The sequence below is a fragment of the Penaeus monodon genome, chromosome 41 (genome assembly GCF_015228065.2).
Source record: "Penaeus monodon isolate SGIC_2016 chromosome 41, NSTDA_Pmon_1, whole genome shotgun sequence".
In the NCBI taxonomy this organism is placed as follows: Eukaryota; Metazoa; Arthropoda; class Malacostraca; order Decapoda; family Penaeidae; genus Penaeus; species Penaeus monodon.
Genome location: NC_051426.1, coordinates 3,714,880 through 3,732,243, shown reverse-complemented (window position 1 = coordinate 3,732,243; position 17,364 = coordinate 3,714,880). Strand labels below are relative to the sequence as shown.

Genomic DNA, 17,364 nt, shown 5'->3' with positions numbered 1-17,364 from the left:
TTTCAGAAATTTTTTTTTTTTTCTTTAAAGATTTGGGGGTTGGATTCCTTTTTATATCTTTATGACTTACAATTGGATTGTACTACTACCCTCTTTCAAAGCTGTATAGGAAAATCAACTGTGGCAACCAACTCTTACACATTAGTCAAGTCAATACAGACACAGTTGAAAGAGGAAACCTTGGTGCCAACACAACACTAACAATAACAAGCAAGATGATGTATTTATTGTATAATTCTTTCCCTTTTGACCCCTGAATCTATTCAGTTCAGTCATTTAATTACTTCTCTTCAATTTGAAAAGCATAAACTAAATATCACCAACTCCTTTAAATTCTTGTCTTAAATAAATGATCCCAATTTTCCAATCTCTACAAATTCCCATTCAGGTTCTCCCTCCCTTCTCCCATATATCTTATCCCCCCTTCCATCTGTCCTTCCGTCCGTCCGTCCATCACTCACTCACTCTCCCTCCCTCCTATTTCACTCAGAAAGTTTCCATCCTTCTCTCTCTCTCTCCTAGCTTTATCCACTTTCTCTCTCTGGCCCCCAATCTCACACAGGCCTGGTGACCCCATCCCCACATGGGCAGAATAAGACCGGAACACTCACCGCTTGTTGCGCTGTGGGGTCATCACCGCCAAAGAGGTTGTGGGGGAACCCGGCTTCCCCTTCTTCCCCCCAGCCTAGCATGGGTGGGCCCTGGAAGGAAAAGCTTGCATTGAACAAAAATTGAAAAACAAAAATGGATGAATGGCATGGAGAGGGCAGGGCAAGAAGGAGAATAAAGACTGGATAGGATGGAAATGGATGGGAGAGGATCAACACAAGAGAGTGAATGTACAGAAAAACTGGGCTTCAGTATATGAATTACCATCATCAAAAACAAAGTTTATCACCATTTTCTTTTATGTGAAAAAGTAGTTTCAAGGTACTATGCAGGTACTGCTTTGATAGGACTTCAATACAAAAATGGGAAAAATAGACAAGATACGAAAGACAGGCAGAGAAAAAAAGAAAAGGAAAAGAAAAAAAGAAGGAATGTGGGCAAACTGAGAAGAAAAAAGTGGAGAATGTACCGAAGCAGAGAGTAAACAAAAGAGAGAGAGAGAGAAACGTGAAAAAAACCAATGATCATAGTAGGGGGTGACGACGTCCCGAAGGGAGACGGCCGTCCCAACCCTCTGCGGAAGCATGGGATGGAAAGAAGAAATTAGAGCGAAAACACACCACAATTAGGAGAAAAGGGATGAGTAAGAGAGAATAAAGGAGACATGAGAGAATGAAAGACAAAGAGCAGGAAAGAATGAAAGTGGCCAAGAGAATATGGCAAGAGCAAGAAAATTAAAGAGATAAAAAAGGAAAAAAAGAATGAAAAGAGGAACCTGAGCATGAAAGGTGGCAGAGAGGAAACTGAAGAGCAGATGAGAGCAGAATAAATTTTTTTTATTAAAAAAAAGAGAAGACAAGACAATTAACGTGACTAAAAAAATATGACTATTAAGAAAATGAAACCACTAGACAATATGACTGGCAAAGCAAAGCATGAGAGGAAGAGCAACAGAAAAGAGAAATGACAAGAGCCAGAGTGGAAGAGCAAGTGTAGCAGCCTCACCCCTTGGAGGCCTGAGGGCCCAGGTATCTGGTCAGCACCATAGTCCATCTGGTCGTGCTCTTCCTTCTCAATCTCCCCGGGATGGCTTTGGTAGTCTGAGAAGTCATTGCTGGCCTCCTCATCCCCATCCATCTCACTGCCGCCCTCCTCTCGCTCAGGGTGTGGGTCCTTGGAGCCAGGGGGGCCGGGGGGATCTGACCCATCGTCCACCTCCACCTTAATCATCTGGACTGGCAGCAGTGACGAGTCCGACCGTGGGGAGGCCGAAGACGGGTGGGAGTGGTCCTGGCCCCCACCCCCTCCACCAGGGGGGGAGCGCAATGACGAGGGGTCTGGGGGAGGTCTCACAGAACCTAGTTGGGAGTCCTGTCTCCCACGTAGACCGTCCGTGTGCCGCAACTCCTGCGACACACTCGCCGGAGGAGGCATAGACTGTGATGGCACATGTGACTCAGGTACAGATGACAGTTGTGGGGGTGCTTGACTAGGCACTGATGATGAGGGAGCAGGGTGGGAGGACGAGGAGGACGAGGACTGGGACGCACCCCGGGGGGCTGGGGGCGTAGGAGCCCTGCCACGCTCCCCGCCTGAGTCCCGTCTCTTCCGCTTGGCTGGCGGACTGTCCTCCCTCCTCTCAGGTACATTAATGGGCCCCTTTTTCTGAGCCTTGGTGGGGTCCTCATCTGGCACTGCCAGGCCCTTAATTCTTAGACACTCGGCCGCTTTGATAAGTCCCGCCAATTCACTCTGTCTCACATCCACTTCACCTATGTACATGTAGTCTAACAAGGCATCTAAGTCTGACTTTTTAATATCTTTGAGCACTACCACAGGATTTTTACATGGGGTTTTTTCAAATATTTCTGCAAAATAGTCACTACACGTTGACATCACAAGCTTGTGCACAGGGTAGAACTTGCCCTCGCAAGCTAATGTAGCATCTGTGTAGGTGTGCTGCAAGAAAAGAGAAAGGAAACGTCCAATTAGAATCACCATCTACAAATATATCAATTAAATACATCCAAATTGCTAAAATAGGAAAGAATTACAAAATAATTTCCAATATATTACCTGCATAAAAAATTAAATTCATTTAAGTATACAAATATATAAACGCAGATAATGCTATAATAATGATTATATATATATAATATATCGATAGTATATATATATATATATATAATATATATATATATATATATACATTACATATAAATGAGATTCATATTAATTCATACATAATTCATATATATATATATATATATATCTATATATATATTATAAATATATATGTATATACATATATATATATATATATATATATATATACTATATATATATATATATATATATACTTATTCATATCTATATGTGAACATATACAAATATATATTCAGACATAAATGAATAAATATTCATATATATATGAATAAATTTTCATACATATCTATTTTCATATGTATATTCAAATATACATATATATACACATTCATATATATATTCACACACACACACATATATGTGTGTGTGTGTGTGTGTGTGTGTGTGTGTGTGTGTGTGTGTGTGTGGGGTGTGTGGGTGTGTGTGTGTGGGTGTGTGAGAGATAAACATCAATATAGATATTATATATAGATCATATGAGATAGATATATAATATGATCGGATCTAATAGATAATATATACATATATTATACTATAGATATATATAGACTATCTATATATATATGAATATAGATACATATATATATTATTAAATATATATGAATATATAACATATATAGATCTAAATATATATGAATTATATACCATAGTATATATGCATATATATATACACAAAGATTATATATATATAATGGTAAATCTATATATATGAATATATTATAGATATATATCTATATATAGATATATATGAAAGATGAGAATAATGCAAGCCACATGATAATCGATAACATAACAAACCATCCTGACCAGACTCGAACCTAGGTCATGAAATATATATCAGATATATATAAAGATATATAGATAGATCGATTATATAGATATGATAGATATAAATTGAAGATATAGTATATGAAGGATATTATATATATATATTGATATATATATAGATATATAGATATATAGATATGTATCATATAATATATAATATATATATAGAGTATATATATATATATATATATGAATCTTATACAATGAAATATATATTTCATAATATATATATATATATGAAATACATATATATATATATGAATATCTATATATATATATGAATATATATTATATATATATGAATATATATCTATATATATATATCATATACATATAATATATAATATGAATATATATATAGGAATATAGATATATATATGATATATATATATAGAATATATATATATAATATGAATATAGATATATGAATATATGTCCATATATGAATATATTCTAATATATACATATATATGAATATATATATATATATATATATATATATGAATAGTATATATTATATGAATATATATGAATCTACTATATATATATATCTATAGATATATAATAATATTGTAATATATGAATATTATATATGTCTATATATATATATTTATATATATATTTATATTTATAAATATACATATACATATTATCTATATATATATATATATATATAATATAATAATTCTATATATATTATACTAATGTATGTGATATGTATGTATTTATATTCTCTGTATATAGGGTATATAAATGATATTCTATGAATATTATATTAACCCTTTCCTAACGGGTGGCATGTACGTACATGCCATGGCATGCCTGGACTATCTGCCGGTGGCATGTACATACATGCCATGGTGTATGTATGGGCATGCCATGCTTTTTTTTTTTTTTAATGGCAAAATATTTTTTTGCTAATGAAAATGTGATTCAGTAGTTTTTAACACTTTCTCATTTTTCCTATACTTTGCATTTCATAAAGACATCTCGGGCTTCCAAGGTTAAAAAAAACGTCTGTAATTAACTACGTTGGCCAGAGATATTATATAGTATTCATGAAGTGATGATGTAAAAACACAAGAAAATGCCGTGGCAAAAAATCACGTATTTATAAAAACACTGAAAATAAAATTATATCTATATAGAAGTGATAATAAAAGCCTGTTGATACTAAAGTTTATCTTATAAAATAACTTGGGGGGGGGGGGGAGTAAAAGAAAATACAACAAAATCTACAGTTTCAACTCCATGATACCACACACTGCTTATTTTATTCAGACTACAGAGCGAATAACGATAAACTATGCAGGCTATATAACAACAAATATATCCTACAGTCTTGAATTATCAGGAAATATGGTAAACAGAGACCTGTGAAAATAATACTACTGAAAATACAACATCAATTCTTAGTATTACGAAGAAAATGGCAAGGGATGCTGGTATTGGGCATGCGCAGTCGCACATGCTAGGGTGACGATATGAGCCCCGGCAGCGGGGCCTGGGAAAGGGTTATATAATCGAATGTATGTTAATATATAAAAATATACATGCATATATAAATATATATATAATCCTATGTATAATCATAGACATTCATTTATATATCTATATATATATTAATATTTATGAATATATATGTACAAATATGAATATATATGTTTATATATATTAATATATAAATATATACATTTATATATTTCAATATATATGTATATATATGAATTTATATGTATATATATTCCTATATATGGATAAAAATTCATATATATATATAGTAGATAGTAGGCACTGAATGTAGATTTATTTATAATATATTATCTTATCATATATATGTAGTTATTATTTCAGATATATATGTGTTATATTTATATATGCTATATCAGGTATCTATATTATATGTTAAGATATAGAGATGCTAGATGATAGATATAAGAGCCATGATTATTAGAGTAGATATAGATAGATAGTTATAGATATATATATATACAGAAATATAATATATGGATATATCCCAGAAATAGATATATAGGGAGAAGATCCATAAATATTATAGATATTATCAAGAGAGATATATACGAGCCAGAGATAGAGTATATCCAGCCAGATATAGAGAGATGCCAGAGAGAGATAGATATAGAGTAGAGAGATAGAGATGATATATAGATCCAGAAAGAGATGAATATATAGATCCAATATATATGTGATATAGCATAAATAAATAGGCGCCAGAGTATGATATATGATCGAGAGAGCAATATGATGATAGATAGAGATAAGTAGAGATCCAGATATATGGATATATAGATATCCCAGAATAGAGAGATATTATCCAGATATAGCATGATATATATATATCCATATAGAGATAGTAATGTAGATGATAGATCCAGATGATATATATCCAGTAAATATATAGACAATCCGAATCTAGAGATATATTATAGATCATAAAGATAGATATCTGCATAAATATATATATATATCCATATATATTATCCATAATATATCCATATCTTATATTATATATCCACATATGTATGCATATGATATCCATATATAACCATATATATATATATATATATATATATATATATATATATATCCATATATCCATACATATATATCCATATTCATATATATCTCTATATATATATACATATATATATGTATATATATACACATATATATGCATATATATATACATATATATGCATATATATATATATAGAGATACATATATAGTGCATATATATATATAGTACTATAACATAATATATACATATATAATACATTATATATATACATCTATAATACACACAACATATATATATATATATTATATATATATATACACATATATAACCACACATATATATCTACACACATATAAATCTATATATCCTTATATATACTATATATATATATATACACATATATATATACATATATATATATATGTATATGCAATAAATATATATATATATAATATATATAGTATACATATACATATCTATATATTACATCTATATATATAATATATATATTACACATATATATAATATATATATATACCAGATTATATATATATACACCACATATATATATATAAATACACACATAAATATATTACTAGATACACACATACTATATATATAACACATAATACCGATAATACACCACACATATATATATATATACACACATATTATAGAGATATACACAAATATTATATATATAATACCAAATATATATATATACTACACACATATATTATATATCTATCTATAATATATATATATATAATATATATATTTCATTATATATATATATACATATATATATATTATCATTCATCAGGGGCTACGCCGACGGGGGCGCATGGCGCATCAACCCTTCGCTTCCAGCCACAAGGATCCCCGAGGCGAGTCTCCAGGCAGGCACCACGGACCATCTTAGTTTCCTCCCGACAGGTCTCGTCGAGCTGCCCAAGCCATGATCTCCTAGGACGTCCCACAGGTCTCCTCCACCAGGGTTGTCTCGCAGAAGAGACAACCTGGTGAGCAGGGTGTCCATTTAGGTGAGGCGAAGCTAGGTGGCCATATAGCCTGAGTTGGCGATCCCGGATTATGCAAGTAACAGGTCCCATGCGGGTCTCCGTTGTAACCGCCGGTTGGAACGTGGTCCTGCCAAATGTACCCCATTGATCCGGCGAAGGGACTTGTTACAAAAAGCATCAAGGCGAGACTCCAAGCACTGACGCCATCCAGAGTTTGCTTCCATAGAGCAAAAACTGGACGTATCAAGGCCTTGAAAGACACGCAGCTTGTCCGTCTGCATAGGTACGAACATCTCAAACGCTCTTTGTTGATCGAGTTCATGGCTCCTTGTGCCAGACAATCCGCTACTGACTTCCTGGTCTGACAACCCAGAGATATGGAATACGCTACCAAGTATGTAAAACTTTCTGTGACTTCAACGCTCGCTGCAAGCATGGATCGACTGAAAGGATTCTCCCTAACAGGCCCCAAAGGTCCTGAAATCGTGGTCTTGTGCGTACAGGAGAACTCTAAGCATAGGGGGCCTTCACCTCATTGGCTAAATGCAAATCAAGAGCCGCCACAAAGTGACTCAAGGACCAGATATAGGATGGCAACAATCGTCGGCAAAGTCAAGGTCTGAGAACCTAATATTGCCTAGTGTTTGCTCGCCACTGAATTGGCTAGTAGCTCCCCATTAGTCCAGTCCATACAAGTGTTGAAAAGTGTGGGTGCAAGTGACACAGCCTTGCATCCCCTGAATTAACAGGAAGAAGTGACATACCCCCACCACACTTTACAGCACTTCAGTACCAGTATAGAGGCTTGTATCAGGCCTATACTTCTGTGTCGGAATTCACCGAGCCTCAGGATCTCCCATAGCGGATGATTCCGATGCACCGAGTCAAACGCCTTCTTGAGGTCGATGTAGCTGCAAGCACCCACGACCAAAAACTCAGACGGCGTTCCACAATTATTCGAAGCAGATAGTATCGGTCTATTGTCGACTTGCCAGGAGTTAAATTCAGTGACTGCTCCGGTCTCTGGTGCTCAGTAGAGTGGTGGCGGATCAGTTTTCAGAAGAATGCTGAGCGAGAACCTGCATGGTATGCTGAGCAGTGTAATCGCCCACGGTAAGTTGCTACAGTTCCATCGATCCCCTTGCCCCTTCCAGAGAGGGATGACCACGCCCTCAGAGGTAAGGGGGCATGGTAACAGACTGCAAATGTCAGGTCAGGACTGTATGCAGCCCGAGCCCATAGGTTCACCCCAGCCTTTAGCAGGAGTAGCAGGGATATCACATATGCTGCGCTTTCCCACTCTAGCTGGACAATCGCAGCTAAACCTCTGTTAGGGTAGGAGGGTTCCTCGCTGATGGGTGGTCGGCACAGGCAATGAGACATCGCTTGCATCCAAGCTAACTGTGGGAGGATACACCTGGTACAACTGTCAAAATATCAACCAAACGTTCACGAACCCCAATATGATCTGAGATGATCTGGCAACCAGCTGATCGGACTGCGTTCATCTGTGAAGGACGGGCTTAGGGTTCAGGTTATCTCAGGGCTGGTAGGCAGGGGCAAAGGTCATTTTACAAGAAATGGCCTTCAACCTCCTCAAGCAAGTTCCTGATGACTGTTCCTTGTCCCTTCTCACAGTGTCCGAGCCCTCGCACAATGGAACGACGCAAGACTTGATTCCCATCAGCGCGCTGCGACACGGCTTCAGTGGCTCTATGTCTCCAGGGAGATGGGTATTCTGCCTTGTTCCTTGGGGTACGCAATGGACTCCTGAGCTGCTTCGAGGTTACACGCTTGGGAAGGACTCCCACGAGCAAGAAGGAGCCGTCAGGTTGCTGGGTCTGAGAACGTGTTTCAAAGACGCCGTGGCGAACCCACAGGCACATCCTCCGCCCTTAGTCTGTCCAAGTGAAACACCTTAAGGGTGCCAACTGAGGACGGGGAGTTTTGAAGTGGACCAGCAGGGTAGACACAAGCAACCTATGGTCGGTGCCACAGAACCAGCACTCCAGTAAACCCTGCAAGTCTGGAGGGATCCCTCCATCGCGTGCTGACAGAATGTGGTGATTCCTTGGCCACTGTACCCGTATCGCTGTACCAAGTCAGCGCTGCGAGTGGAGCGCTGGTACCAGGAGCCAGAGATCCTCATTTTCGGGTGACCTAGCAAAGTCCGGAGAAGAGTCTATCTCGCTGCTGGGGATCAGCTCCCACAGACAGACAATTCTCGTAGCAGCTCGTCACAAAGCCCGGATACCGCATTGAAGTCACCCAGAACATGCGAATGTCTTTCGCCGGGGGCAATCGTCTGCGACAGATCCGCGTTTGGCGTAGGAAACGCCTCTTTCACGTCGTCTTTTTATACCATCGTTAGGAGCGTATACAGCAATAAAGGAGACAAGAAGCCAAAAGCATGCTTTCAGTCTCAATGCCATGATACGCTCATGCAACCGTGTCACCTCGACTACCGTGGGCTGAAGTTCGACTGAGATGGCTTATGGCTACACCCTGGAGGTGGTGACTCATTCGCTGCTCGGCCCGACCAGTAGTAGGTGTAACGCACCCCACACTGATCGTTGCCCGCTACCAGGTCTTCTCACCTCTGAGAGGGCAGCCACCTCAACTCCCAGTCGCCTCAATGTCCCCGCGATATCAGAGGTAACTGCTCATTCCTGCCGCCAGGACCGGATGTTCCAATCGCCTACCCGGCAAGCAACGCCTGAGGTTAAGCCTCGGGGGTCCACTCCGGGTGCCGCCACCTTTCGCCGCCCCCGCCAACACAGCCACAAATAAAGGGGGTCGTCAGGCTGTGGGACCGCCTATCCACCTGTGGGGTTCCCGAGGGCCTTTCCCCCCACAAGCTTCATGGTGGGTTGGCGCCTGCCGGGGGCGCAGGCCGGACGAGTACTCTCGTTCCAATCCTGCACCCGACATTTCCCCCTCCCAGCGACCCCCAGCCCGCCTTACTTCTGGGTGGGAGGGACAGCACCCTCCGCCCCAGCATTTCCATTTATGAAGGAACGTTGCCAGAAGGTCATTTCTGGGGGAGGAGGACTGGCAATGCCCACCTCCCCGAGCCGCACCATTACCCCAGGGTGGCTAGGGGGCAGGATTGGTACGAAGCCAGAGCCGTGTCCACATTCCGTTGGGCCATAACTCCGTACCTCTGGGGCCTCCTGCTGCTTCGAGATCCCCCCAACAGATTTAGTCCTGTGACCGCAAGTTACCCAGTTACCCATGGGTGGCCACGAGGAGGCACTGCAGAAGTCTTGATATGGGGGGAGAGCTGTGACCTGGCAGGGAGACTTATGCGAAGCTGCTCCCTTTTTTCGCACTGGGCTGCCTGGGTGGAAGCTGCAAGCGAGAAGGGCATGCAAGCACTTACACTATCTAGGCTACCAAGGACCATCGCTTCACTCACCTGCGCGTGAGCACCCCACCCATATATATATATATATATATATATATATATATATATATATATATATATAATATATATATTATATATATATATATAGTTATATATATAATATATATATATTATATATACGATACGGAGTATACGAAAACTATATATTATATATATATATATATATATATATATATAAATATATCTTATATATACATATATATATATATAACACACAAACACACACACACACACACACACACCACATACACAACAAACACACAGACTCACACACACACCACACATACATACATACATACATACATACATACATATTATTATATATATATTATATAATATATATTATATATATATATCCATATAGAGTCATTTATGTATGTATGTATTATGTTATGTATGTTTTGTGTGTTGTGAGTGTGTGTTGTGTGTATGTGTGTGTGTGTGTGTGTGTGTGTGTGTTTTGTGTTTATATATATATATATGTATATATATATATATATATTATATATATATATAGCTATATATATATATATATATACTATATATATATAATATATATATATATATATATATATATATATATATGGGTGGGTGCTTCACGCGCATGGTCATGTGAAGGCGATGGTGTTTTAGCCTAGATAGTGTTAAGTCTTGCATGCCTTCTCGCTTGCAGCTCCACCTTGGGCTAGCACGATGCGAAAAAGGGAGCACTTCTGCATAAGTCTCCCCGTGCCAGGTCACAGCCTCTCCATCATCAAGACTTCTGCAGTGCCTCCTCGTGCCACCCATGGGTAACTGGTACCTTGCGGTCCCAGCTAAATCTGTGGGGGATCTCGAAGCAGCAGGAGGCCCTAGAGGTACTGAGTTATGGCCACCGGCATGGTTGACACGCTCTGGCTAATCGTCAACGCCTGCCCCTAGCCACCCTGGGTAATGGGGCGGCTCGGGGGAGGTGGGCCTTGCCAGTCTCCTCCCCCCCAGAAATGACCTTCTGGCAACGTCCTTCATAAAGGGAAATGCTGGGGGGAGGGGTGCTGTCCCTCCCACCCAGCAAGTAAGGCGGCTGTGGGTCCCGCTGGGAGGGCAAATGTTCGGGTGCAGGATTGGAAACGAGAGTTTACTCGTCCCGCCTGCGCCCCGCAGCGGCCCAGCCCAACCCACCATGACTTGTGGGAAGCCCTCGGGAACCTGGTGTGGAAAAAACAAAAAAAAAAATAAAAGAAAGGCGCACAGGTGGATAGGCGGTCCCACAGCCTGCCTACCCCCCTTTATTTGGGGCTTGTGTTGGCGGGGCGGCAGAGGTGGCGTCACCTGTGACCACACCGAGGCTTAACCTCAGGCGTGCTTTCCGGGTAGGCGCTTGGAACATCCGTTCCTTGCGGCGGATGAGCATTTACCTCTGCTATCGTCGGGACTTGTGAGGCGACTAGGGAGTTGAGGTGGCTGCCCTCTCAGAGGTGAGAAGACCTGGTAGCGGCACGATCAGTGTGGGTGGTTTACACCTACTACTGGTCGGGCCGCAGCGATGTCCCACCCCAGGGTGTAGCCATCATCTCCAGTCGACTTCAGCCCACGGTAGTCCGTGGTGACACCGTTGATGAGCGTATCATGGCATTGAGACTGAATCATCCTTTTGTGCTTCTGTATCTTATTGCTGTTACGCTCCTACCGATGTGTATAAACCGACGTGAAAAGAGGCGTTCTACTCCTAAACTCGCATCTTTGGCAGACGATTGCCCCGGAGAGACATTCGCATTGTTCTGGGTGACTCAATGCGGTAATTCCGCTGTGACCGACTGGCTACGAGATGTCTGTCTGTCGGGAGCTGATCCCAGCAGCGAGAATAGACTCCTTCTCCGGACTTTGCTAGGTCCCCAGATAAATGAGGATCTCTGGCTCCTTGTACGACGCTCCCAACCCGCATCCTGTCCTTGGATACATCGATACAGGTAATGTGGCCAAGGAGATCGACCACATTCTTGTCAGCACGCGAGGAGGATCCTCCAGAACTGCAGGGTTTACTGGAGTGCTGAGTTTCTGTGGCACCGACCATAGGCTGCTTGTGCTATCCCTGCGGGTCCACTTCAACTCCCCGTCCCTCCAGTGGCCACCCTTTAAGGTGTTTCACTTGGACAGACCTAAGGGAGGAGGAGTGTGCCCGTGGGTCGCCACGGCAGTCTCTGCACGATTCACAGACACCATCAACCTTACGCCCCATTTGCTCTGTGGGATTCCCTTCAAGCGCGTAACACTCCGAAGGCAGCCTCAGGAGTCCATTGGCGTACGCCAAGGACAAGGCAGAAATACCATCTCCTGTTACGATTAGAGGCCACTGAAGCGTGTCGCAAGCTCGCTGAATGGTAATCATAGTCTGCGACGTTCCATGGTGCGTAGGGCTCGGACACTGCTGAGAAGGACAAGGAACAGTCCTATCATGAATCTTGGCCTGAGAGGTTGGAAGCCATTTCCTTGGGTAAATGACCTTCGCCTGCCTACCAAGCCCTGAGAAAACTGAACCCTAAGCCCCCTCACAGATGACCTGCAGTCGCGATCAGGGTATAGGACGATCATCTCAGATCAGGTGGGGTTCGTGACGTTGGCTGAGTATTTTGAACAGTTGTACCAGGTGGACCTCCAACATTAGCTTGGATGCACGCGATGTCGCAGTGCCTGTGCCGGACCCACCCATCAGCGAGGACTCCTACCCTAACAGAGGTTAGCTTGCGATTTCAGCTGAAGAGTGGAAAGCTGCAGGCATTATTATATCCCTGCTGAACTGCTAAAGGCTGGGTTGAACTATGGCTCGGGGCCTGCATCAGTCCTGACGCCTTTTTGCAGTCTGGGTACCTTCCCCCTGACTGCTGAGGGGCGTGGTCCATCCCTCTCTGGAAGGTGAAAGGGGATCGTGGGACTGTAACAACTACCGTGGCATTACACTGCCAGCATACCAGGCCAAGGTCTCGCCCACATTCTTCTGAAACGGATCCGCAACCACCTACTGAGGTCACCAGAGATCCGTAGCAGTCTGGATTTCCTCCTGCAATTCCACAATAGACCGTATACTAGCGCTTCGAGTAATTGTTGAACGCCGTCAGTGAGTTTGGTCGTGGGTTGCTTGTCAGCCTACATCGACCTCAAGAATGCGGTTGACTCAGGTGCATCGGGAATCGCTATGGGATATCCTGAGGCTAAGGGGAATTCCGCCCAGATTATTGGCCTGATGCAAGCCTCTATACTGTACTGAAAGTGCTGTAAGTGGGTGGGGGGGTATGTCGAACTTCTTCACTGTTAATTCATGGGTGAGGCAAGGCCTGTGTCCTGCACCCACACTTTTGTGCACACTTGTATGGACTGGCTATGGCAGAAAAAAAGCTACTAGCCAAAGTCAGTGCGGGCACACTAGGCAATATTAAGGTCCTCGGCCTTGACGTTCCGACGATGTTGCCATCCTATCTGAGTCCTTGGAGCCACTTGTGCGGCTCTTGATGCATTTAGCAATGAGGCGCAGCCCCTAGGCCTATAGGTCTCCTGGACCAAGACCAGATTCAGGATTTTGGGGCCTGTTTACGGGGAACCCGTTCAGGTCGATCCATGCTTGCGGCGAGGACTTTGAAGTCACAGAAAATTTTTTACATACCTGGTAGCGTAGTCCACTATCTCTGGGTAGACGAATATGGTATGGCAACAGGAGCCATGAACTCGATCAACAAGAGCGTTGTTAGGAGATGTCGGTAGCCTATGCAGAAGGACCAAGCGCGTGTCTTCAAGGCCTTGTGATACTTCCAGTTTTGCTCTATGGAAAGCGAAACCTGGACGCTATCCAGTGCCTTGGAGATCTCGCCTTGATGCCTTTGTACAAGTCCCTCGCGGATCATGGGGTAACAGTCGGCACCACATGTTCCAACCAGCGGTTACACTCGTGAGACTGATGGGACCGGTACATGCTAATCCGGGTATCGCCAACTCAGGCTATATGGCCCACCTAGCTCGTCCCCTATGGACGACCCTGCCCAATCAGGTGTCTCTCTGCGAAGACAACCCGGGGTGGAGGGGAACCTGTGGGACGTCCCCAGGAGATCATGGCTTGGCACTCGACGAGCCTGTCGCGAGGATGAGCAGATGGGCCGTGTGGCCTGCCTGAGACTTCGCCTCGAGGGACCCTCGTGGCTGGAAGCGAAGGGTGATGCGGCCCATGCGCCCCCCGTCGGCGTTTAGCCCCGTGATGATGATGATGATGATGATCTATATTCTATTATATATATATATATAGATATATATTATAAATAGATATATATAGTTTTTCGTATACGCAGTATGCGTATATATATATATCTATATATATATAGCATATATATATATATATATATATATTTAAATATAGTATATATATATATATATATAACACCCGTGTGTGTGTGTGTGTGTGTGTGTGTGTGTGTGTGTGTGTGTGTGTGTATGTATGTATATGTGTGTATATATATAATATAATACATATATATATGTATATATATATATATATAGATATTATATATTGTTTTCGTATACTCCTATGTATGTGCGTGAAAATAGTATATACAACAGGTAATGAAGCCAATTATGACCAATAACGGTAAAGAAGGAAGGAATGAGACGAGTAGAAAAAGTGGGAGAGGCATACAAAAAGAAAAAATCAAATCCGACAATGAAAGGAATTATATTAATTTCTGATTTTAAAAAAATGAAATATATATAGAGATAGATAGATAGATCGGATAGTTGATACATACGATTGGTGTATACCAGAAATGTGGACTAACTGTAGTGTAAAGCAGAATAATATCTGTATACAAAGAAAAATCAAGATATATTTATAGATAAATAGATCACAGATTGTCGAACGTAGGTGGAGATGATACATTTTGCTGGGTGAAACATGGAAAAAAAATTAAAACTGTTTACCCTACTCAGTAGGTAACTATCCGTTTTCTGAGAACTCAATTGAATACAGAAAACAGGATAGAAGGGTGTAGGCTGAAAGTTATTTTTACCTGAAGCTTTATGAAGTGGGTTGGGCAGCAAAGATCCAATATGTTTGAAGTTCTTATTTTCATCCTATTATTTTGGCCCTCGTCCGATACTCAAAAACGTATAATAGTCATTGAAAATAGAAGTCAGAATAATCAGATATATACTTTGTTTTGCCTTGTTTGACCAAAGTCTAAAACCTCTTTTTGTCCTTGCTGAACATTTTCCCTTCTTTTCATCACTATGACTGGTTATCTCCTGTCTATTACATCGTCCCTTTTTATGTGTCTATACCTCTCGTTATCTAACTACAATCTGTCTATGACTCGCTATCTGTCTCTATCGATATCTCTCTTCTATCTATGCTTTCTCTCTCCACATCTATCTGATCTCCCTCTTCCACAGATGTGAAGCAACCTATATGCATCTAAATCACTCCGTCTACTTTCTATTTCATCCTCTTTATCTGTCTGTTTGTCTCTCTGTCACTCAGTCTGTCTGTTGGTCTTCTGTCTGTCTGTGTAATCTGTCGTCCTGTCTGGTCTTTTTGTCTGTCTGTCTGTTCTCTCTGTTTTGTCGTCGATCTGTCGGTCCTATGTGTCGTCCTGTCTATTCTGTTTGTCTGTCAGTCTATCTGTCTATCTGTCTGTCCTATCTTGTCTATCTGTGTATCTGTCTATCTCGCTGTCCCTGTCTGTCCTGTCATCTGTATGTCTGCCTTGGGGGGGTTTTTTTTTTTTTTTTTTCCTTTTTGTCTGTTTCTGTCTCATTGTGCCTCACTCCCTATCTACTACATCCACCCTCTCTCTATCTTCCCTGTCTCTCTTTTCCAGCCATGGTTAACCCACTAACTGGTAATAGGTCCGTGTTGGTTTTCGACAGCTTCTGCGTGAAGTGATGCGGAAGTTATTAATAATGAGAGATTCGAAATGATGATTAAAAGGGAGTTAAAGCAATGATGATAATGATGACAGCGTAATGAAGATGATAGAGTTTACTAATCCGTTTTGCACAATTATAATTTACAGATGCGAAGAGGAGAGGTGTTGTAATGCAATATGATAATGAAGTAATGGTCTGATAAATGTTACTCCGCTGTGGATAGCATGCCGTCTGCATAGCTGCCTTGCGATGGGCCTGCTTTGGGCGATGGGTCGGCGTACAAATGGTGTCACGAGTGGGATTTGTGACATTTGAATCAGTGAGACGCAACCGCTTTTATCATGTCGTCCAAAGATGGTGCCAGCCATGAGAGAGGAGGCTATGACTGAGCAGGCACGAGTGAGGTGAAGCCGAGCCAGATGGCCTGATCACTGCCATGCTGGCCGTATGAGGGAGGAAATGTCACAAAGGGCAGAAGACAAGCACAGAGGCACCCGAGCAGGCGCACCATCTCGTCGAGATGCAGGCAAGGAAGGCAGAGGAACAGTTTCTGCCAACTTGTTTGAGGTGCTACAGTGCAATCTTGCATCTGTGAAATTGGAAATTCAGCAGTACACCGACAGGCCGACAACATCGTGAAGAGTGACTGGATGGAGGAGGTGGCAGACTCTGAGGCGAGGTTCAGGCCCTGAGGAGGAAGTGAAGGAGGAAAGGCGGCGTCACGAGGTAGTAACGTTGCAAGCAGAGAAGGCAGACGAGGTCTGGCAACCGATTGCCTAGAGTGTCGCTTTACTGGGGTCTGCTGGGGTCGCATGGCAGGAACCCCCGGGCCTCGGCAGCGTCGTGTCGGAGCCAGTGGTCGCTGCAGAAGCTGGGACCCATCGGA

At 41.7% G+C, this 17,364-nt stretch overlaps 1 protein-coding gene across 15 annotated transcripts in view; it reads right to left on the bottom strand.

The window, feature by feature from the left end:
* LOC119598621 (longitudinals lacking protein, isoforms A/B/D/L-like) overlaps window positions 1-17,364 on the bottom strand; it is a 122,083-nt gene that overhangs the window by 70,778 nt on the left and 33,941 nt on the right. For all 15 annotated transcript variants that reach the window (XM_037948300.1, XM_037948298.1, XM_037948302.1 and 12 more), the window contains exons 3-4: window positions 1,615-2,568; window positions 612-701 (exon numbers count right to left, since the gene is read on the bottom strand). In XM_037948300.1, coding sequence (XP_037804228.1) covers window positions 612-701; window positions 1,615-2,568 — 1,044 coding nt within the window. The remainder of the gene's footprint in view (window positions 1-611; window positions 702-1,614; window positions 2,569-17,364) is intronic.